A 24670-nucleotide genomic window follows, 5' to 3' on the forward strand; every position below is an offset into this window, starting at 1 on the left:
GGTACAGAAATAATAAGAAAATATCTATTGTCTATAGAAACATTATCTGGAATGGAAAACCTTTCTTACCAAATGAAAGTCAACTTCATTTTAGAACTTGAAACTCCTTATCAATTTCCAGAGGGCTTATGCTCTAGTTTGATATGTAAAAGAGTTTGCAGGCGGATTTTGGTAGCGAATTATGAGAAGATTTGTGTAAAAGTGAAATTGACCAAGCAGTTTAGCAGTACAAATTGCAGAAAGACGAAAAAATGGACTGACTTTAGCTTGACATAGATCGACATTGTGCCATACCAGCGTATGTAGTTTTTGACAGCGGCGATATCATTCTATCAATCAAAGGGTTCATCAGAGCATTAAATAAATATACTCTAAAATAAAAATAGAAAATCAAGCAAAGATAAACCAAGTGTTTCACCTCTTCTTTGCAGGAAATAGTTTGCAAGTGGCTGGCAATTTTTTTGATAATTATCTTCTATATATTCATTCCTTGCTTCGCGATTCAACAAAAGGTTTGATTCCGGTCGAGCCAGTCTGTCTCAACATCCAGAGTGCTTCAGGGTTCTAATCTCGGACCATTATTATTTAAGAATGTATAGATCTATTGGTTCAGAGCCAGCTCTCTAATGTCAATAAAGGCGTGTACAAAAATTTTATCCTCAACATCTCAAAGTTCAAGGTGTGTCATGTACTTCTACTACACACTAACTTATAACACATACTTTATCTGTTAGAGATTTAGATTGACTTTCGATTCACAGCTTTCGTTTGTTCAACACATTAACTTTATAGTTGAATTATATGGATTTATTTTTCGTAGCTGCTCAGCATTTTCTGGCGTTGCTGGCGTTTCGTAAAGTTCCTTGCTTTTTGGATGAAGGGTGTTTACCCATGATGGTGAAATATTGCGAGACAGGTTTAATATTCAAGCCTTTGATCATAGTTCAGTAAACGGCTTGTCTAATCCTCGTACGTACTTGTCGAGATTAACTTTCGGATTCCGAGAGCAAATGCAAGACATACTCTCACATTCAGCTTAAGAATTCCCAGAACCAATCTATTGCTTAGTCAGTAAAGTGATATTTTGTATTATCGCTTACCTAGATTAGTATTAACATGTAACAAACATTACAAAAGATTTGCTTAACATTCATCAATCATCTGCCTCAGTTATATGTATGTTATGGTGCTATTGTATTTTTATTTTTCTCTTTTTTTACCTTCTCTATATTACATATTCTCTTTTAATTGAGGTGAACTGTTGGGAAAAAATATCTATGGTTATTATTATCAAGTAAAACCTTTTGCTTGCAGCTCTTGCTTTGATTATAAGCAATTACTACATTGTCTGTTGTTTTTTCTAGAAGTTCTATTTCTATTTTCTTCCTTTTAGTGACCCATTGTCTGCTACCAAGTAAACGTTTGTCACAGCAACGCGAACTTTTTCCATTGGAAACAATAAATTGATTTGATTTCTGTAAAAATGAACTAAACTGGCGTCTAATCAAGTTCACCGCAAACAAAACCTCCCAGGGGATATGCCAACAATCGATAATAATAGAGTACCCCTGATGACAGGTCTCCTTGTGCATACATTAAAAGTAAATACGTTCCCCTACCGTATCATTAGGGGGCATAACTTTTGCTTTACGATAAATTGACGGTTTTGCCGATTCTCCCTTGTATTTTTCTCTATCGTAATGTCTGGAAAAAGCCATGCCTATCCAGTCCTCGGTTGTCGTTTCAAACATGAACATCGATTATTTTACGCACGTCAGGAGGCTGATGATGGTGATCGGGATCTGGAAAGTAGACACCGGGATGTCCATCTCCCGAAAGCGGATTTACCGAGTCTATTCTCTGGTTTTCCAATTGTTCTGCCATTCGGTGGCGCTCTCATTGCTAGCAGAAATACCGTCGCTGGCAAAATCTGACGTGGTGGCTGGTGAGGATGTCACCACTGTACAAAACTAACTCCCCCTAAACCTCTTTGTAGCGATGGACAACGCGAATAGGTTCATAGTGTATATCGTTATCATCATCAAGATGACAGTCTGGCAATCGAAAAGGATGGTCGATTTGCTCGGTGTCGTCTTGGACCAAAATCAGCAGATGCGAAGTGCTGCTAGGACTGACCCGGAGATCCTCAGGTTGTATCGGAGACACGTGAGGTACAACCACAAGTTCATGTTCGTCCTTGTCTACTCTGGAACGGTTATAGCGTTCGCCATCGCAGCTATAGGTAAGTTTCTGTGATGAACTCAAGCTACCACCACTTCCTCAGCACGTGGAACTCTAGTAGATCAGCACTTCGCGATAGGTCAAAACGTCTTCTGTTACGGAAGTCAAGGTCATTTCATAAAAAACTCGATTTTAGGTAAATAAATAGGTTAGGAGTTATGGGAGTTATGAAATGAAACGATTCTTCTTCAGGACTATTTACAATTCTTCTGGATTCCTAATGGTTCGCTTGCTTATAAATCAAACTTGCTGCTTCAGAGCTTAATTGAAGGTGGGAGTAGCTAAATGAGGGGCGTGAACATTGGCTGACCTAAGTCGCCTTTAAGATCGTTTAATTGCTCATACATTTTTATGATTTTTCTTTGATAGAAGAATTGGTTACATGCAAGAAACTGCTGATGAGTTTATTAGTCGTTCTCTTAAGTTCTTTGTGCCAGTTGAGATATCTCTGGCTGTCTATAGAATGTATTGTTTGCTTCATATTCATGGAATGCTGTAAACATAGTGGTAAATCAGGTTTTAAAGTTATCTTTCTTAAGAGAATTTTTGATGTCGTTTTTGGAAGGTTGTGGTGAAGTGTGTTTTGTAATAGGACTCCTAATACCTCTAATGGGGAAAATATTAGAGTCAAGATCAGATAATTTTACGGCACTGTAAACAACCAATGATTTTTGAGCCGGATGGTGATGTGATCTGTGGTAATAACGCATCGGTCGGTGTGTATGCGGAGGTTTTTTGTGAAGAGAATGGTAAGACGTATGTTTTGGTGTATATCCTTAACCAAGAGGCCAAATAAGAAAAGTTTCATCGACCCAACTTTTCCATAATTTTGGGTTTAGATGAAAGGTGTTGAAGACTTTCTTCTCAAAGGCTTTCCACATGTTGAGCGTTTCAGAAATGAGGACTTTAGTAAAGTCAAACCTAACCAGAATATACTGGATTTTAAACAATTTTCACTGTAAAGGGTTTTAAGATAGATGCTAGAAAATATGAGTTGACAATAGGTCAAAGTTTGAGTTCCATAGATGACGTACGATCCTTTTTAGGTTGACGATAGGATAGTCGGTTCCTTACCACCAAAGCACTTCTATTATCTACTTGTAGAATTTTAAAGATTTTAGAGTAATACATTCAGGCTTTGCAGTATTAGATTTAGAGGATTGTTTAAGGATTTTTGCGGTTTCAAGTCGAATTTCGTTAGCTGTCTGAGATGGCAGTTTGTTTAGGATTCCATTGACAGGATTTGCTTTTTTGAAATAATAGGTAGGGCTAGGAACAAGTTTCAACCTTTTATATCCCAGTGTGTTGACGTTGACTTTTCAAATTTTTTAACTTGATACTTGATAAACGAAGATTTACAACTCTGGATTTGGATGGATACAAAAGGGAAGCAATTTTAAGGTGTAGAGACAGAAGAGTCTTTTTGATTTATGCCCTTTACGGGTATTATGAATATAACTTTCTGCTTTTCTTGCTGCTCTTCATGCGCCTTTTTATAATTTTTAATTATTAAATTATAATTCGTGAGCATTCATTTGCATTGGTGCTCCTAACTGGTTTCCAGGCAAGCCGTTTGGTGGTGCTTTTGTTTAGACGTGAGGTACATTTCAGGCGGCACCAACATCTATCAATTCATTCAGTCGCCTGAGAATGCCAACGCTACCGAGAAACCATTACTCTATCGGTACTGGTACCCTTTCGACAGGAACAAGTACTACTTGATCGCCTTGGCAGACCAACACGTCAGGCCGACGCTCAGTTGTTTTTGTCTAGGGGTCACGAGCGCGTCGCTCAACTCCCTGGCGATATTCGTTAGTGTCCAGTTAAAAGTGTTGCAGCACCACTTCCAACACTTTCACCAACCAGATGAGGAAGCCCTCGACAGCCTGAAGTTGTTGTGCGTGAAACATCAACATCTGATAGAGTGAGTAGGACAATGAACTCGTTATCTTGAGGTTTCCAGCAGGTTTTATTTTAGATATACTATAGAGTTCAGTGAATCGCTCAAATACATAGTGCTGTTGGATTACAGCGTGTCATCGGTCACATTCGCATTGCTGATCCTTCAGATCACCGCAGTAAGTCACTCTTATTATAATTTCATCCACACGTGAGTAACTTCTTTGTCTAGGGTAAAGAATTAATAATCAGCGCCACCATATTGACGTTCACCACGCTCCAGCTCATGACGTTTTCGTGGAACTGCAACGAGATCATAGTGCAGGTGATTGCGAGCAGTCGCGGTAGGATTTCGAAAATGGTAGGGTATTTTCAGAGCACTGAGCTGACGAAAGCGCTTTTCAAAAGCGACTGGTACGATCAGGATCGGTCTGCGAAAGTGCTGATCCACATAATGATGATGCGGTGCCAGAAGCCTCTGTGTTTGCGCATCGGTTGGTTGGGAGTGATGGATTTGAATGCGGGAATATCGGTAAGCGCTGCTAGGAGAGGTTCTATGAAAACGGGATTAAAATGTTTCGGTTTCAGAGGTTAAAATTGGGCTATTCCTACACCTCCGTCATGAACAACTGACCAGACTGGCGAGATAATACAATGTACACGCAGCACAAATTTTTATGAAATAAAAATAATTTATTATGTCTCTGGTGTTTTGGTTGTCACTCCATATCAAATCACAAACTAACCCTGCTAGGAAAATATCGCGAATTTCCAAAAATTTGTATCGGTCCTTTAAACCACTAACCTTACCTAACTCAAAGGCCAAAAGGATCAACAAACGGAAACAGCAGTAATAAAATTATATTTGATCTTATGGAAAATGGCTTCAAATAGACCTCTAAAATAAAACCTAAATCTGTTGATCCAACGTATTGGTGAAAATGGTGTAGACAAAAAGACAGAAGGAGAACAAGAAGAAATAACAAAGGACAACTACAAGAGTAGAAGAGAGCTGGAAGGACAATGAAAATAAAAAAAGAAAAAATCTCGAAGAAACCTAATAAATTTAAAAAAAAGGCAAATATCTATTGTCTATAGAAATATCATCTGAAATGGAAAACCTTTCTTACTAAATGAAAACCAACTTCATTTTAGAACTTGAAACTCCCTTTCAATTTTTACTGGACAATTTAGTTAAAAAATTATTATTATTTTTATTATTTTATTTAAAAATAGATGTTCTATAAGTGAGTGAAATAATCCAAGCGGTCTAAGAGTACAAGTCGCGGAAAAACTACTGATTCAACAGAGTGCAGAATTTTGAGAGCAGCGATATTTTTCTTTTAATTAAAGAGAGAAATTGATATTTTTTCTAGTTCATAATTGCCATACTGCCATAAATGATAATAATCAAAAATCATGCATTTATAGGTTAACCCAGACCTATTTTTACCCACATAACTACAATGACTTTTGAAAATTTGTTTCACCGCTGCACATTTTACATTGATTGTATCTATTCTCGAAATCCACACTGACTGTTTTCTTCAACCAACGTGTTTGGCACGCCGGTAACTTGCTCAAGCAATATCAATTTGGCATGTTTTCGCCTTAATGCAGATTTAGATATATTTTTTTGATAAGAAATCTAAGACCACAAAACTTTCTGATATAACCTTTTCATCTGAGAATGCTTAAGCAAAAATGAGCTCAGATCAACTATTAAGGAAGCGCATTTTTTTTAAAAGAATGAGACCGGAAGAATGAGTAAGGCGACAAGAAGAAGAAAATCTAGAAGATTTCTTAGACATTTTAATAAACAGGTAGAAAAACAAAAGTATTGTTGCAATCTCTTAGCTATAGAAATATAATCTGGAAAGGAAAACCTTTCTTACTAAATGAAAATCAACTTCATTTTAGAACTTAAATAAGCAGAAATTTGTGAAGACAACATTTTAACATAAACAGGACCAGAAAGACATTTAAAAGGAGATTGATGTCTTCGATTCGTGGTCATGGAAGGAGTTTTGAGGTTTTCTTCAAGCGACAATTATTTCATAGATCTGTTCATGGATATAAGAAAGTGACCAATTGCTTTTGATGAACCCGGTGTTAAATGTGGCAGAACTAGCTTATGGAAGTGTATTTAACACATGGGTTTTAAATTTTTAAAAAAATGACAAAAGGCAAGCTTTAATATCTAGAAAAAATTAGGATTTACAGAGAACAACAAACTCCGATTATTTACTTGGATGAGACCTGGTTCGACACTTATGATACCGCGGGAAAGGGTTGGGTTGACTCAACTGACAAGTGTGAAACAAACGCGCCATCAAAACGAGGTAAAAGAATAACTATTTTGCATGCTGGCTCTAAGGATGGTTGGATTCCAAATGGACTTTCTCTGTCTGCGAAAAATATTAAACATTCTTCTCTGGATTTCCATGAAGACACCGCCGCTGAATTGAATATATTTGAATCTACAAAATAAAAATTATGCAAAAAATCTAGGGCATACAGTTTCAAGGCTCCCACCTTACCGTTTTATATTTGATCCCATTGAACATGTTTTTCACCAACTGAAATTTACCATTCGTCGTAACAATGTTTTTCCTCGTGTTAACTCCAATGTCCTCAAACTTATAGATACCGAGATTTTTAACATCCCTCCACAAAGTTGGGCAAATTCTGTTAAACATATAGAAAAAGCAGGACAATCGTATATCGCAAATAATATAGAACAAATAATAATTAGGACAGGCGATGATAGCGATAGTGATACGGATATATTATGTGAATAATTTTAAGTAATTTAAGTAGGTAATAAAAATAATTTGTAATTTTATTTTAGATTCAGACATAAATACATAAATAAATAAATAAATATTATTTAGTATCTTTCCTAACAAAAGGCCAAATAATTAAATTCTAAGCAAAGTACGGACCTGTTCGGCCATATTTCATTCTTGCAGCTTTCCCGGGTCTTTCCTTAATTCGTATCAGTTAGTCACTTTCTTATATCTATGAACATTTTTTTTGCTCAAAATAGATTCAGCATATGCCGTCGTGAACATTGCACGTGTTTTGCAGCACTGCATTCCATTTTTTGCACAAAATTTTATGCAAATTCTTTGTTGCTCCAAGAATTTCGTTATCAAGGATCAAGATTGTTCTTATCTCCAAAGTAGCAACTGTGTGTTTTATTCCACCAGCGCTTTTTATTTAAATAGACTCCGTACCAATGTCTACAAAACTCGTTCTGGGAGACTGGAAGATCTTATATACGGAAAATGTGACTCTATCCCCTTGAACTTTATGGTTAATTATTCGACAAACTGCCTGGAAATTCAGAGAGTTTCTGGTGACGATAAGGATCTACCGCCTTCTTACTTGGTCACAATTCTCTCTTTTTTAGGTTTCCTTCTATTTTATAACGTATTTGCCACATTATTTTGGGGGGGGGGGGCTGCATTGGTAGCTGCTCAAAACTTTGAAACAAAGTGCTCTAAGAGCCGTGTCCGTTTTTTATTAAACCAGTAATTTAAATTCAATAACTCAGAGGAACAATTCCTCGTGTTCGATAACTGTTGTCTCTCTGATTACGGGCCTCTTTGTACATACAAAAGTATATGTGCGGTTTCGCTTGCCGTGTCATCAGGGAAAACGTTTTCGGAATCTAGCACGCGCAGAGGCGTTACAAATTTTTCGTCTCTCTTCAAAATATGCGTTTTCAAAACAAATAATAATAATAATGATGATAACATTAATAATATCAATAGTAATAATAATAATAATAATAATAATAATAATAATAATAATAATAATGATAATAATAATAATGATAATAGATAGATAGATATCGTTTATTGACCACCTATAAATACATGTATTTGTGAAGTCGAAACTCAGTAATATAACAAAATAGAAATAACAGCAACAATAACAAAAAGAAGAAAATATAAATACAACAACAATTTGATAAATTTAACAAGAAATAGAAAAAATAATATGTATATAAACATATGTTTATAGAAAAAAAAATATAAATAAAAATATTTGCTTGAGTTAACAGTATACACTATATTCTTGGGATATGCGATAGAAATTCCTCAACTGAGTAAAAACCATAACTGGAAAGATAACTTCTAACCGATAACTTAAATTTTCTTATCGTAATTGCTTAGCGTTAGCTTTAAACAAGCGGTTATAGTTGTTCACAAATATGTTATATATGTTCAAATTTAGTTTATTTTTCTGAGTAGTGGCTAATCTAGACTTAAGTGGAACAATATTGCTAGATCCGCGTGTGTTGTAGCAGTGGTAGTCACCATGAGTAGGATACCTCTGCAAACCAGCATGGACCTCCAGAAGGTTGTAGTATATGAATAGGGAAGGCAGAGTTAGAATCTTAAATTTAATAAAAAGCTCACGACAATGTGCTCCAGGAGGAGCCCCTTGGAGAATGCGAACTGCTGCCTTCTGAAGCCGAAAAACCCGATCAGCATCTGAAGAGTTACCCCAAAGAAGCACGCCATAGGTCAGATGACTGTGAAAGAGTGCAAAGTAGATAGTCTTTAAGGTCTTTTGCGAAATGCAGTCTTTTAATTGCCTTAATGCAAAGATTTGAGACGAGAGTTTGGAACATAGATACTTGATATGAGCCGACCAGGTTAGGAAGGTATCGAGAAAGATACCTAGAAGCTTAGCAGGCTGTGACTTTACAGCTCTTTTGTTGGATGTTATTAGCATTATTTTCGTCTTCGATGTGTTAAGCTTAAGTTTATTGGCGGCGAACCATTGGTCAACCACCTGAAGATCAGCGTCAGCCATCACCTTCAAAGTCGCAATATCCATGTCCGAAGAGATCAAGGTCGAATCATCGGCAAATAGAATGCAGTTCGCCGTATCGACGGCCTTTACCAGATCATTAATATAAATTAGAAACAGGAGGGGACCGAGGATGGATCCTTGGGGAACTCCCCTATTAACCGTTACCATATTAGACTCGGTACCGTTAACATATACATATTGCACACGGTCTGCCAAATACGATTCAATCAGACTTAGTGAATTGCCTCTGACGTAGTATTAATAATAATAGTATTAATAATAATAATAATAATAATAATAATAATAATAATAATAATAGTATTAATAATAATAACAATAATAATAAAAATCAATTCAGAAATGTACACCCCAACTCATCAACATAAATATAAATATAAGGAAAATTGGCAGAAATCAGATATCTAAAATTGGAGCGAAATTACTAGAATCTACATGCCGTATCATCCAGTCTATAAGAAATGCTGATAAAAACTCCACACCACTCAACTTAGGTGTGCCAATAGTAACCGATACAACATCAACACTACATTAGGAAATACAAACTTGGAATCATCATCGACAAAACATGTAGCAATTATTAAGTGAATGCCTTTGTTTTTTGAATAAAAGCTAAAAGCTTTGCATGGACCAAGAAACTTCTGTGTCTGTGTTCCTAATTACTAATTTGTCAACGAAATGTTTAGGAATTTGAAAACATATATGGTCAAATTTGAGTAAAATTTTCTGTAGTCGATAAGAAGTCACAGTGTGTAAACAGGGGTAATATTGCACCAAAACAAACGAGGGAGAATAGGACTCTTATGTAACTGTATTTCCATGTCATAGGACTCATTTTGAACTTGAATAGGTCCAAATATAATTTCATCCTGGACTTGACGTTGACTTTCGTTCTCTTGGGAGCAAAGCTAAATCTAAAAAAAACTGAGCTTGGTACTCTGCAACCACACCTGCCATATAAATCAAAAATAATAAGGGACCTAACACTGAGCCCTGCGGCACCCCCCATAAAATATTTAGCGATGACGAGAGAGGAATGTAACGTTATTTCATCAAATCCAATTTGGCAGTCGACAATTTATGATTGAAAGCTGTCGCCATAAACTTGTCACTTGCCCTCACACAATTTCAATAGGGAAGTAACCACCTTGGTGAATTGGAAGCTACCAATCCACAGCCACATATTCATTAATCTGTTTATATATAACTTTTTCCAGACCAACAATTCACTAAATGACCAATGTATTCATCGATTGCGGGCTCCATTTTGATTTGAATTCAAAATTTTAATGGATTTATAGGTAAAATTAGATACACTATTGAATTTGCCAGTATTATAAAAAAATGTCGCACATTTGGTATCACATCAATTTCTTCTGGCTTTGATATCGCGTGAAAAAAGAAGGTGCGACGCCGCTGTATGAGGCCCCGCCCCGACGTATATAATAGCGGCGAGGTCCGCGTATCTCCAATCATGAAGGTGAGCAGCTACTTCACGCACGTGAGGCGACTGATGATGATGATCGGAATCTGGAAAGTGGAGAATCCAGATACTTCCAGGTTCCGAAAACATGCCTACCGAATTTACTCGCTGTCTTTCCAACTATTTTGCTATTCTGCCGCCGTTTCTTTACTGGCGGAAATACCTTCCTTGGCGAAGACGGACGTGGCAGCTGGTAAGCGTAACACCGACTAGCAAAACCACGAGTCAATTTTTATTTGCAGCCATGGACAACGCGAACAGAGTAACAGTGTACATAGTCATCATCATTAAGATGATCGCGTGGCAATCGAAAGAGATGGTCGAGCTGCTTCGAGACATTTTGAGGCAAAACTCGCAGATGAGAGCTGCCTCGCGGACCGACCTCCGAGTCTGTAGGATATATAGAGGTCACTCGAGGCACAACCACAAGTTTATGTGCGTTCTTGTGTCGTCAGCGATTTCAATATGGGTCGCCGTCTCTGGGATAGGTAATGTTTTATACTACATTTAATTTAATTTAATTGAATTTAACTTTATTTATTTGGTGATCAATGGAGATACTACAGCTTTGGAGCCATTAATGCGTGCATAAATTTATATGTACAGGGTGGTCGTAATTGGAATGTTTTAAAAGAAAAACCTATTTCCGAACTAGATAGAGCAAAATAGGGCTACATGTCAAGGGCTCGATTTTTGAGAAACATTCGAGGGTTACAACTGCTCCGTTCTTTAATTTTCGATTCTTTTGAAAATTGAACGTAACTTTTTGAGACTTGCCATTAATTCTTGGAAGTAGTGCTTATTATCAACAAGATGGTCGCCTAGCTCATAACGTAGGGATTATAAGTGAATTTTTAAATGTAAAAATGTTGTATTAGAACAATATAAACATCTAAAATTTAAATCAAAAATATTTAAATTCAATATTAAAAATAATATCTAAAATTAAAATTAAAATACTGGTTATAGGTTAGATGTTTTTCACTTGAGCTGTTTTAAATTGGCCTTATATTTTTAAAGGTTTCTCTGTGACGTCTTCACAGATACCAACAAATCTATGTGGCTGGGCCATAGCCAACCATGATTGCCATGTAATATCGGAAAGTTGTATTCATTTCTGAGCAATCGGAGAACTGTAGAAAAAATCTGAATACGTTGATTCATATATATATATATATATATATATATATATATATATATATATATATATATATATATATATATATATATATATATATATATATATATATATATATATATATATATATATATATATATATATATATATATATATATATGGGGTTTGTTACAACTCGCGCCGTTTTCCCTCTCTCAACCAGACTCTCCATTCATCTTTGTCATTCCAATCTCCGTCTTCCAACCCCCTTTCCTCCATGGCTTCATCTATTTCATCCCTCCACGATCTTCTGGGTCTTCCTCTCTTTCTACGTCCCATAGGGCTCCACTCTGTGATTTTCTTTATCCACCGTCTATCGTCACTTCGTCTGACATGACCATACCATTTAAGCTGTTTTTCTGCTATTGTAGTTAATAAGTCTTTTTCTACATTCATTTGCCTCTTGATTTCTGCGTTACGTATTCTATCCATGCGTGTTCGTTGGCAACACCTTCTCCAATATTCCATTTCGACAAAGGTTACTTTAGATTTGTTCTTTTTGTTCAATAGCCAGGTTTCTGCTCCGTATGTAATTATACTTTCTACTATTGTCTTAAATATTGTTGTTTTTGTTTTCTTTGTTAATTTCTTGTTCCATATAATGGAGTTCAGTTGTTTTATACATGTTCTACCCTGACCTAGTCTAGATTTGATTTCTTCTTCTGTTGATCCATCTTTTGTTATTATACACCCTAAGTATTTAAATTTGTCTGTTGCTTTTACGGTTGTGTTTTCATCTATTTCTAAATCTTCGATTTCCCCTTCTTTTGTTGTTAGATATTCTGTCTTTTCGAAGTTTATTTCCAAACCTACCTTCTCATATTCCTCTTTCAGCTTTCTGAGCATGTAACTCAAGTCGTCTTCATCCTGGGTTATGACCACCTGGTCGTCGGCAAAGCTTAGGGTGTATAAGTGGTCGTCGCGTACTGGGACTCCCATACCTTGACATTTTCTTTTCCATTGTGTTAGCGCCCTCTCAAGATAGATTTTAAACAACGTTGTTGATGTAGGGCATCCTTGTAGTAGGCTCTTTGATGTTGTGAATCGATTTGTGTACCTATTACCTATTTTAACCGACAACTCGTTGTTCTTGTACATTGTATCTACGGCTTTTATTAGTTCTCTTTCTATCCCAATATCTTCCATTGCTTTCCAAAGTTGTTGTCTGGGTATAGAGTCATAAGCTTTTCTTATATCTATGAATGCTAAATGGATGTCTCTGTTTTTAGCTTTTTTCTTTTCGATAGTCTGCCTTACCGTATATATCTGATCAACGCATGACTTCCCTGCCGTGAAACCGGCTTGATCTTCACCTATTTTCCCTATTATCTGGTCTTCTATTTTGTTTTTGATTATCTTTCCATATAGTCTTCCCATGCTTGATATAATGCTAATTCCTCTGTAGTTGGTACACTTCCTACGATCCCCCTTCTTGAAAATAGAGCTTATATATGCCGTATTCCACTCCCTTGGTAACGTTTCTCCATTTATTGCTCTTTCAAACATGTTTTTCAATATTCTGAATAATTTGTCCGACCCATACTTAATAAGTTCATTCACTATCCCCCCTGGCCCTGGTGATTTTTTGTTTTTTAATTCTTTAATGGCTTTTATTATTTCTTTTTCTTCTATTGTTACATGCTTTAGATTGTTGTTAGGTTGTATTTGGTATGTTAGTTGTTGCCAGAATTGTGGTCGTGTCTCCGTTAGTAGTTGTTGATAATAATTTTCCCATTCGGTTTCTTTGATAAACTGTATATTGACTTTCTCTTTGGTATTTGATCTGACAGATCTTATTGTTCTCCATGATTCCGAGCATCTTGTACCTCCTGTATACTGTTGTATGTTTTGGCAGAGTCTATCCCATTTTTCATTTTTTTCTTTACTAATTAGTTTTTTTGTTTCTCTGTTTTTGTCCTTATATTTCTGTAGGTCTTCTCCCGAATTTGTACAGAGCCATTTTTGGTGTAAGCGCTTTTTTTTCCTGAATAGCTGCAATAGCTTCCTCACTAAGTTCTTCTGTATATTTTTTGTTCTTTCCGTCTTCCTCTCCTAATGCTTCATAAGCTGCCTCTTTAATGCTCTTCTTCACGTGTTCGTAAGTGTCTGTTAAATTATTAAAATTGAACTCTATTAGTTTTTCATCAAGTCTACGTCTGTACAAATCTCTTATTGTTTCTTCCTCTAGGAGGTGAATTTTAAATCTTTTGTCTTTTATTTCCTGGTTGTTTTGGTTGTCTTTTTGTTGTTCTTGTTTTGCTATCTCTTCTTTGTTTTTCTTTGCTACTCCATACCAAGGAAAGTGCATGTACGCAACTACTAGTCGATGATCGGTTCCACATTCAGCGCTTCTTTTAACTCTTACATCCTGTATCTTAATTGTTGTAGTTATCCTAACAACTATGTAATCTATTATGGATCTTAGATTCCTAGTTTCTTGTATCCAGGTGTATTTGTGGATGTCTTTATGTTTATAGAAGCCGTTGGTAATTTTTAAGTCGTTTAATTCGCAAATTTCAATTAATCTTTCACCATCATTCATTCATTCATTCTATTCATTTCATTCATTCATTCATCTACCCCAAAAAAAATGTTTCCATCTAAATCCAAAATTTCAAAAGAGTCGAAAATTGAAAAGCGCCCTATTTTTCCATTAAATGTTCCTTCCTTTGAATCGAGACACATTCCTTATTTTTCAATGATGATGTGGAGAGGCATTATATTATTATTTTGTATAACTAACTAAATGCAAGCTCGAATGTGATAATTTGGTCTTCGATGTACGTGAAATCAGAGAAAATTTGCTTTTAAAATCGATGGTGAGCAGTCATTACTTTTAAAAAGTTTAATATACCGTTCCTAAGTCCACTAAGTTATTTATCAGGCATTTTCTCGGGCAAAATCGCAAGGTTTAAAATTAAGTGTTCGTAGTAGCTTTTTGATTGATCTACTCGCAATTCGGAGGTTTTTCATCTGCCTGAACCGTCTACCATTTGTTTCTCGGAAATTTTTGAATAACCGTCTAGGATTCTTAGGTGAAAATATGTACAATAACATGACTAACATTTTACTCTGTACCTTAATGAGGAAAATAAATCAAACCAGGATTACCCATGCGACCTTTTGTTAGCATCAACATATTTTATAGCAAAATAGCTTCCCATTCACTTCAGATATATTACAATTAGAGAATCTGGAAGTAAACCTTTTCATATTAATTGAAAAATGGAGCATGTTATAGTTGTAACGGTCAAATTTATGAATAAAAATTTGGAACAGCCATGGGTTCTTCATTATCATCAATCACTGCGAATATATTTATCGAAGCTTTTGAGAAGAAAGCCTTCATACCTTCCATCTAGAACCAAAATTATGGAAAGGGTACGTTGACAGAAAAGCTAAGCACCTTGTAGCCCAACAATCATTGGTTACTAACTTTTTTGTTTATAGAACCCTAAAAGTATATCAGCCATAGCCCTTTAATATGCTCTTCTCTCCAATAATTTAAAAATAATATACGTTCCATCAAAAAATACCCTTCACCATAACCTTCCAGAGACAATGAGTTCGGAAGCAACCATACACTGTTTGCCTCCTCTACATTCAAAATATCATTCACTACATGTCAAAAGTTCTTAACAAATATAACTTTAAAACCAAATTTACGACTTGTCCAAAAATCTCTCAACATCTTCTCTCAGAGACAAAATTCCGTATGAGATACCAAGAGCTTACAGTATTCGATGCTAGGCCATAGGAACATGAAAGAGTCTAACACAAATAGACCAATCACCAACACAATCACCAGTTGCCCAACACAATTATTCTTGCATTTAACCAGATTTGTAAATATTATTACAGTAGCCTGAGGAAGTTTATTTGAAAACTTCTTAATTTCTTCTGCTTAATTGGATTACATTATGTTTGTCAAATTGTCTCATCAATTGCATTCAATAAGACAACTTAACCAGTATCTAATATAACAAATTGGGGGGCTGCTAACTCAAAGTACCTGATATAGTCGCTATTAGGAAACCTCCAGGTTTATCGGTTCATCCGTGCAGCGGAAAACGTCAACGTCACCGAAAAACCACAGCTCCTTAGGTACTGGTACCCCTTCGACAAGCACAAACACCACGTGATCGTCATGGTTGATCAGAACGTCAGGCTTGTACTCAGTTGTTTTTGTCTTGGTGTCACGAGCTCGTCGCTCAACTCGCTGGCCATATTCGTCAGGGCCCAGTTGAAAATGTTGCAGTATCGTTTCCAGCACTTCCACAGGCGTGACCAAGACGCTCCCTACAGCTTGAAGCTGCTGTGTACCAAACATCAACGCTTAATCTCGTAAGCGGTCGTAGGGCTGATTTTTTCTGCTGATTTCAGGCGATGTTATTATAGATACACCATCAATTTCAGTCAATCGCTCAAGTACATAGTGCTTCTGGATTACACGGTATGTTCGGCTACGTTCGCACTGCTGATCCTTCAAATCATGGCAGTAAGTGAATCGTACTCGGCTAGGCTAGAATCTCAATCGCCTGTTGATCCAGGAAGAAGAGCTGTTAATCAATTTCACCATACTGACGTTCACCACGCTCCAGCTGATGACTTTTTCGTGGAACTGCAACGAGATCATAGTGCAGGTAATTGCGAGCTCGAAGCTGTCAACGGCGCTTTTCAAAAGTGACTGGTACGATCAGGAGAAATCTGCGAAAGTGCTGATCCACATAATGATGATGCGGTGCCAGAAGCCGCTTTGCTTGCGCATCGGATGGTTTGGGGTGATGGATTTGAATGCGGGGATATCGGTGAGCGTAGATAGGAAACGCTTAGTGAAAAGAGTTGGACAATTTGAAAGTTTCAGAGGCTGAAATTGGGATATTCCTACACCTCTGTTATGAACAAATGAGAAAAGTGATATGTCGATGTTGCCATTCACTCGTACCATAATCTTTTGTAAAATAAAAATAAAGTATTAAGCTGCTCGTGGTTTTTAGTTGCTTCTCTTTCGGAACATAAAAATATTTTCAACTATTAAATTAGAGCAAAAAACTTTCAAATTTTCACAATTATTTATCGATTGATGGTAGCAAACTTATATTTTTATACGTTCTTTGATGTTCGTTAAGACATTTCCCGAATGTTCTACTTGTTTGTAGGTTCTTTTATTAATTTTTATTATTTTTTTCATTGTTCCAATGGACTCTTAAGATCAAATTTAGGTAGAAACTTTCTTGCTAGGTTCTACCATCCATTTTACTGGTTCATAAATTTTGAGTTCGGTGTCTAATATGGGAGGGACAGTGGGTTATTTGAAACTGCTTTTTGGTTACAGTCTTATCTGTCAAAGAGGGGTCGTAACCATTGTTAAAAGCTGTTCGTTTTATAATATTAATTTATTTTTCAAAATTTTTGGTGGGAAGTCTGGGAAAAAGAATAAAATGAAGCCATTTTGTGTGTGGGGGTGATTTCAGCCATTATGTCTTACTGTCTCCGTCGCTACGGTAAATTTTATACGCTTGTGTGTGCACTTAATATGATTCAAAAGGGAGAGTGGTTGAAACAAGCAAAAACATCATCTACCTATCTAGACCACCAAAGAAATCTTTTACTTATATAATGTGTGTGAATGATATTTTTGAAATTTCTGCAGACTAAGTGGGTTTTCCTATAATTAATCCTTCCTTAGCAATAAACATTTAATTAAATTAACAAACTAACCAGAACTATTAAACTGTCTAGTAAGTTTTGTGTTATGAGGGGGACGACTGAGCGAGAATATTGACTATTATGTTTAGTAAGTTTATATTTATATTATTATAATTATATTATATTATATAATGTATATGATATTTTAAGTTTTTTATTAGTTTGCACCTGTTTATATATTGTCTGTGTCCCATATTGTTGACAGGTAAAGATCTGAATCGCGGTTAAGATTGGTTCGTTGTTTATGGATTTCTATGGACTCTCAGATTTTTCCTTGGTAGAAGAACTAATGACGTGCAAGATTTTGATGTCCGACCCGAGAATTTGGAGGCAAACCTCCTCATCTTAGTTGAAATAACCTCGTCTAAGAAATATAAAATTTATTTGGTTTCAAATTTCATTATATTTTTGTATAGGTATGGTCTGTTCATTGCTTTTGAATGGGATTATCCAAGGGTGGTCATTAACATACAATGCAACAAGATTATTACCTAAACTTTCGGAATTTAAATTCAGGTATAATTGTGGTCCGTAATAGAAAATAATTTTATACCTACCTGCGTTTACTATTCTTTGGTTTGGTATACTACTTAGTTTAAGTTTATTAGTAATCATTCTTATTTCGTGTGTAATACAGCGTGTGTTGAATCGTGTGCGAATTATGCAAAATATGTGCGAGTCTAGTATATCTCAGGAGATACTCCCGCCCAAATGTAGAAAACGCGCCATCAAAAAGAGGTAAAAGAATAAGTAATTTGCATGCTTACTCTAAAGATGGTTGTATTCCAAATTTACTTTCTCTGTCTGCGAAAAATATTAAAGATTCTTCTCTGGGTTACCATGAAGACACCACCGCTGATTTATTTGAAAGTTGGTTTAAAAACAAACTAGTTCCAAACATTCCTCCTATTAGCGTAATTGTAATGGACAATGCAAGTTATCACAGTAGACGATTCACTAAAACCCCTTCCTCACGTGACACAAAAGCAACAATCCAAAACTACATGTATAATAACGACATTTATTTTCACGAAGATTATACCAAAAAGCAATTAATTGTATATTTAATCCCATTGAACATGTTTGGCACAACTGAAATCTGCCATTCGTCGTAAACAATGTTTTTCCCCGTGTTAACTCCAATGTTCTCAAACTTATAGAGACCGAAGCTTTTAGCATCCCTCCACAAAGTTGGACAAATTTTGTTAAACATATAGAAAAAGCAGAACAATCGTATTTCCATATTGGAGAATAATATAGAACAAATAATAATTAGAACAGGCGATGAAAGCGATAGTGATACTGATATATTATGTGAATAATTTGAAGTAATTGAAGTAGGTAATAAAAATAATTTGTAATTTTGTTTTAGATTTAAACATAAAGTCATACATAAATAAATAATTATTGTTTAGTATCTTTCCTAACAAAACCCCAAATACTTAAATTCTAAGCAAAGTACGGACTTGTTCGGCCATATTTCATTCTTACAGCTTTCCCGGGTCTTTCCTTAATTCGTATCAGTTACTCCAAACTCATAAGATATTACGCTGCCTGGTGGGATATTTGAAAGAGGAGAAGACTATATTCGTTTATTTTGCACACCCTGCATCTGAAAACAATTTCCGTTGAATATACTTCCATTTACTACATTACCTCATAAATTATTATGAACCGCACGCTATTGTTGACTTTCATTTTTATGTGCAATCCGCCAAACCCAAGCAATCTTAATTCACAATAACTCTTGCTTCCAGCTCTTGCTTTCATTTTATACATTTACCACAAAGTGTTCACTCTGATGGCTCGTTGACTGAGAGCAAGACACGAAAAATGTATCTGATTTCGATATAAAACGCCACGTTTCGCAAGGGACATAGCCAATATCCGATAATGATAGAGTTCTGTGTGCATACATTAAAACCAAATGTGTAACTTGCCGTATCATTAGGGGCGTAGGTTTTGCGTCGCGAGGAATTTCCGGGTTTTCCTTTGTGTTTTCCTCCGCCAGTAGCATGCCCAGTTCTTCATTGTCTCTTGGAACATGAGCTTGGACTATTTCACTCACGTCAGGAGACTGATGATGGTGATCGGGATCTGGAAAGTGGACACCACGATGTCCATCTCTCGAAAACGGATTTACCGAGTCTACTCTTTGTTTTTCCAATTGTTCTGCCATTCGACAGCGCTCTCGTCGCTCGTAGAAATACCGTCGCTGCTGAAATCTGACGTGGATGCTGGTGAGCACGTCATCACCATAAAAAACTGACTCCCCAGCCAAAGCTTCGTTGCAGCGATGGACAACGCGAATAGGATCGTCGTGTACATCGTCATCATCATCAAGATGATCATCTGGCAATCCAAAAGGATGGTCCGATTGCTCGGCGTTGTCTTGGAGCAGGACCAGCAGATGCGAAGTGCTGCTTTGAATGACCAGGAGATTCTCAGGTTGTATGGGGGACACGTGAGGTACAACCAAAAGTTCATGTTCGTCCTCGTCTTGTCTGGGACTTCAATAGCATTCGTCATCGCAGCTATAGGTAAGTTTCTGTGGTTGGAGCAAGGTACCACCACTTCTATTAGCTGTGGAGGGGCCAAGGTACAGCATAACGTGGAACCTAGTGGACCACCACTTTGGGGTAGGTGAGAACGTCTAGAAAATATTGAATAGTTGTTCACGTATAGCATAGGCCACTACCTTATCTCAGAAACTGTATGGGATGGAACCAAAAGCCAAATACAAAAGATAATTGAGGTATTACAAACCTTTAATTTATTTACATATGGAATAATACTTTATGTGTAAATTCTATACAAAATTCTAGATATATTATGTCCTGAGTCTAAAAGTTTTTGATATTTTAAATTTTTTAGGATTTTCCAATACTTCAGAATATATTTTACCTTGAACAAAGAAAAAATATAGACCCCGTCGTGTTTTAAATGACAAAGAGCAACTTAATATTTTGTTGAATTTTGCAGTCATCCCGAAGATTCAGCCCGAAATGCGTCTTTAGATCTGGATGTCAAAAGAATAACCCTTCGAAAATGTTTACAAATAAACAACTGGAAGTCCTATAAATTCTGTCCAGTGCGGAAATTGCAGCAACGGAATTACCACATCAGGTTGTATTTTTGCAAAATAAATAAGAACTAAAAGTTCAGATTTTCACGAAATTATATATTTTGACATGACAATTGTTTCGACAACAACGTGTCTATGAAATATAATTTGATGACATTTGATAAAGACACGGTGTTGTCGAAACAATTATGTCAAAATATATAATTTTCTGAAAATCTGAACTTTTAGTTCATATTTACTTTGATAAATGGATTTTCATCAAATAAAAGCCACCTCAGTTCAATTATATTTTTGCAACAATCTTAGGGAGAGACACTTTTCAGGAAATATTATTTGAATAGATGAGTCCATATTTACAAGCTCAACTAAAATTTTTAATGGGAAAAATACCCATTAGTGGAGCAACAGGAATAATAAAAACATGTGGAACTTATAAAATCAGGTAGAACTTCTGTCAAAGTATGGTGCAACATTTAGAGGTTCAGAATAATAGGTACAGTATTTATTGATAAGAATTTCAATTCTCAATACAACTTAGAGCTTTTAAATATTATCCAACCATTTGTTGAAAATGAAGTGCCCGAGAGGGAACGACGAAATGTAATTTGGCAGCAGGATGGAGCTCCTTGTCACAGAAGTCCCGAAATTAGCACCTATTTCAACGCACACTACGGAGAATGGATTGGGGAGAATGGTAGATACGCGTGGCCTCCAAGGAGCGCGACTTATTTCTCCTAGATTTTATTTTATTTTACACTTAAAAATTTAATTTACAAACACAAACCGATAAGAAAAGGTATAGGATATTTAAATGGTACTGAGTCTGTTAGAAATGCTATTATGTATAACGTATTCTGTATAAATAATTCATACATACATTTACATAATTTTTGGATCTTCATAAGATCTTGCATCATCAAGATTATGTTCAACTATGAAATGATAAATCATAGTGGCAGCCCTTTGGCACTTATATGGCAATGAACTAGGTGTTTCATTTAAAATAGTAAAATTGATACTCGCTCACGAAAAATGAAAGACCCTGTATATAAATTAAAGGTTTGTAATACTTCAATTAACTTTTGTATTTAAGCTTTGGCTCCATTTCCAGTACATATCTTTCAGGAGACATAAACGTCTATCAATTCGTTCAGTCGCCTGAGAATGCCAACGCTACCGAGAAACCGTTGCCCTGCCGGTATTGGTACCCTTTCGACAGGAACAAGTACTACTTGGTCGCCTTGGTAGACCAGCACGTCAGACCTACGCTGGGTTGTTTTTGTCTTGGTGTCACGAGCGCATCGCTCAACTCCCTGGCGATATTCGTTAGAGTCCAGTTAAAAGTGTTGCAGCACCACTTCCAGCATTTTCACCAGCAGCAGGACAAAGCACTCGATAGCCTGAAGTTGTTGTGCGTGAAACACCAACTGTTGATAGAGTGAGTATCAGAGTCGTTTGGTTATCTCGAGCTGATTTCGTTTTAGATATACCATAGAGTTCAGCGAATCGCTCAAGCACATAGTGCTGCTGGATTACAGCGTGTCGTCGGTCACATTCGCGGTGCTGATACTCCAAGTCACAGCTGTAAGTGTTTCGTGCTAGATTTCGCCCAATCGGAAGTAGTTTCTTGGTTCAGGGAGAAGAACTGATAATAAGCGTCACAATATTAACGTTCACCACGCTTCAGCTGATGACGTTTTCGTGGAACTGCAACGAGATCATAGTGCAGGTGATTGCGAGTGATTGCTTTTCAACTTTGTGAATATCTGTGTATTCTTAGAGCACTGAGTTGGCGACAGCGCTTTTCGAAAGCGACTGGTACGATCAGGAGGAATCTGCGAAAGTGCTGATCCACATAATGATGATGCGGTGCCAGAAGCCTCTATGTTTGCGTATCGGCTGGTTGGGGGTGATGGATTTGGAAGCGGGAATGTCGGTGAACATAAACCCGGAAGAGTCTTTGACTGGAAAACTATAATTTAAATCTTTTAGAGGTTGAAGTTGGGTTATTCCTACACCTCCATTATGAAGAAATGATGAGCCCGTTCGTCGGCAAATTAACGAAGTAAAATGAACCTCCGCATCACTATTCAGATCAGGGCACTAATATTAGTATTTATATATAATTAAAAACGTAAACTGAACAAAGAGTTAACTAAGTTTAACAAACTGTAACTCCTATAGAAAATAAAATTACTTAATGTATAGTCTTGTTAGGGAGACACTAAATGAAATGTTCTTTTTTAGTCATCACCTCCGAATGCCTCAATCAAACTCAAACTCTACTTGACATTGATCGTCATTGATCATGGAATTCTCTGTATGTTATTTTCAGATTTGAAAATAACATACAGAGTCTTCCATTTAAAAATTGAAAGTTGATATACGTTACGAGTGTATCTGGCAACACCGCATATGTGGATTTTCGTAGGATCTTTCAGAAAATAATGATAATATATATGGCGTGCCATTTAAGAAAATAGAGGTTATTCAATTTGAAATGATGCAAATATATTCGTTTATTTTGAATGCCTTATAGCATTTACTTGAAATTCTCTTTTTTAAGAAGTCTCCGAATAACGCTAGTATCAAATATGGAATGCAATAAAATGAAAGTTGGTATTCTACATACCAACATACCTGAAATTAATAAATTTTAGATACGTATTATTTTTAATAAAATCTTTTTAACTTTACTTTACTCTATCATTGACTCACTCGGTACAAAAGGGTTCTACTTTGCATTTTCTTGAGCGACGGTTGATGTTTCAAATATTTTGTGTTGGAAAGCACATATAATTTGTATAAAAATTTGGTTAAAAAAACTGCTGAGTTCGTTGTGTTAATGCGGCACTACATGTTATATATTATATTTATTTATTATACGCCTTTATCTTAGTGGAACTCTTTTAAATCAAATTACTGCCCGAAGAATTATAGAAATAATAATATTAAATTCATTTCATTCATGTCTTCTTAATTAATAGTCCCACATTAATTATAGCTTAAACATACTAACCTCAGTTTTGTCGCCTACATTATTACAGACCCACTACGTAAGGAACTGTCCACCCCTAGACTTCAAGGCGAATAAAAACACAATTCCATGTTGCAAAGCGGTATGTACAACAGATAATTATAGACCTTGTGATTACAGGGCCCTTTGTTCGCGGTTTTCAAACACGTGTGTGGTTTCCTTTCGCCTTATCATTACGGAAAAACATTTCCCGATCACAAACTCGAAAAGGTTGACAAGACACTCAGGAGCGTAGCGAATTTTTTTTTTTCTGTCTAAGGCAAATGCTATAATATTAGTTGGCAATGACAAAATGACAACTGAGTAAAAAAATCATACAATATTTGTGGTGTCAGAAAAATTAGAAAAAAAAATGTATGGATTTTCCGAAACTTAAATTGATTGATATGACCTTTATACTGCTTGAGGCGGAAAAAATTATGCGGTTGTTTTTGTGACATTGAACATGTAAACCGGAATATTACCATTGAGGAAAAAGAAATGGAAATTTTAATTCAAGCCCAGGTCAGTAGCTAAATGGTATGATACATCCCAACCTATCAAATGTCATCCTTTCCATATGGAACTATACCAAAAACTTTTAGAACAAGGGGTAAACTTCTGCACCGCTATAAATGAGGCCCCATTGAGTAGATAACCAAAGGGGGTTGCACAACACATAACCTCAAAAATGCCGAATTCTTAAATAATTATAACCCCCAGAAATGGATCGGTAGGTGCGGATTCGTTATATGGCCTCCCAGATCATGTGACTTAGCACTAATAAATTTCTTTTTGTGTAACGTCCACGATATTGTACAAAAAAGATTAAATAAGTGTATTTAAGTAGGAAAGTATATTTCTTGCGCTTTGATAATAATAAAAATACTACCTTTTCTGTAGCTCCAACAAAGTTCTTTCCCCATTTCATTTTTAAATTTTAACCTGTCCTGTTGGGTAAGACAGAAAGAAGTTTAAATGTCGGAAGAGTTAAAATAAATCTCAAGGTACTGAAAAAATTTCTCGTAACTTTTCCAACTAACCAAAACACTATCTTCGATTTATCCTGAACACCGTTACCAACCCAAATTTTATCAATGAACGTCTCACTCATTCACATTAACAATATCATAAAATTTCCAACAATAATGAAAAGTAAATATATATATATATATATATATATATATATATATATATATATATATATATATA

At 35.9% G+C, this 24670-nt stretch overlaps 3 protein-coding genes across 6 annotated transcripts in view; 2 read left to right on the forward strand and 1 right to left on the reverse strand.

Moving 5' to 3' along the window:
• The window catches only part of LOC132701259 (glutamate receptor ionotropic, kainate 2), a 143897-nt gene that overhangs the window by 93085 nt on the left and 26142 nt on the right, over positions 1 to 24670 (reverse strand). The gene's annotated exons all lie outside the window — the stretch shown is intronic.
• Positions 9 to 6951, forward strand: LOC132700597 (odorant receptor 49b-like). 3 transcript variants are annotated; one of them, XM_060668021.1, is made up of 7 exons: positions 9 to 1945; positions 1997 to 2242; positions 3853 to 4165; positions 4208 to 4319; positions 4373 to 4465; positions 4517 to 4672; positions 4729 to 6951. In XM_060668021.1, exons 1-7 carry the CDS (start codon positions 1717 to 1719, stop codon positions 4771 to 4773), a joined length of 1194 nt encoding a protein of 397 aa, XP_060524004.1. In that variant the 5' UTR covers positions 9 to 1716; the 3' UTR covers positions 4774 to 6951. The 3 variants fall into 3 exon arrangements, with proteins under 3 accessions (XP_060524004.1, XP_060524002.1, XP_060524003.1); XM_060668019.1 differs by having other exon boundaries at positions 4373 to 4672; XM_060668020.1 differs by having other exon boundaries at positions 4220 to 4319; positions 4373 to 4672.
• On the forward strand, positions 10424 to 22420 carry LOC132700807 (uncharacterized). The gene is made up of 12 exons (XM_060668354.1): positions 10424 to 10664; positions 10714 to 10959; positions 15680 to 15992; positions 16047 to 16146; positions 16199 to 16505; positions 19115 to 19161; positions 19372 to 19597; positions 19652 to 19897; positions 21568 to 21880; positions 21927 to 22026; positions 22079 to 22171; positions 22223 to 22420. Exons 1-12 carry the CDS (start codon positions 10463 to 10465, stop codon positions 22418 to 22420), a joined length of 2391 nt encoding a protein of 796 aa, XP_060524337.1. The 5' UTR covers positions 10424 to 10462.

Source organism: Cylas formicarius, unplaced genomic scaffold (assembly GCF_029955315.1).
Source record: "Cylas formicarius isolate icCylForm1 unplaced genomic scaffold, icCylForm1.1 PGA_scaffold_4__25_contigs__length_36172078, whole genome shotgun sequence".
Lineage (NCBI taxonomy): Eukaryota > Metazoa > Arthropoda > Insecta > Coleoptera > Brentidae > Cylas > Cylas formicarius.

Bases quoted from the DNA above. Each gene is read 5' to 3' on its own strand.
- LOC132700597 (XM_060668019.1), top strand. From the start codon at position 1,717: ATGCCTATCCAGTCCTCGGTTGTCGTTTCAAACATGAACATCGATTAT. The intron at 1,946-1,996 runs GTGAGGATGTCA...ACCTCTTTGTAG, and splicing joins AAAATCTGACGTGGTGGCTG to CGATGGACAACGCGAATAGG. The intron at 4,673-4,728 runs GTAAGCGCTGCT...TTTCGGTTTCAG, and splicing joins ATTTGAATGCGGGAATATCG to AGGTTAAAATTGGGCTATTC.
- LOC132700807 (XM_060668354.1), top strand. From the start codon at position 10,463: ATGAAGGTGAGCAGCTACTTCACGCACGTGAGGCGACTGATGATGATG. The intron at 19,162-19,371 runs GCTCGTTGACTG...CTCCGCCAGTAG, and splicing joins ACAAAGTGTTCACTCTGATG to CATGCCCAGTTCTTCATTGT. The intron at 22,172-22,222 runs GTGATTGCGAGT...GTGTATTCTTAG, and splicing joins GCAACGAGATCATAGTGCAG to AGCACTGAGTTGGCGACAGC.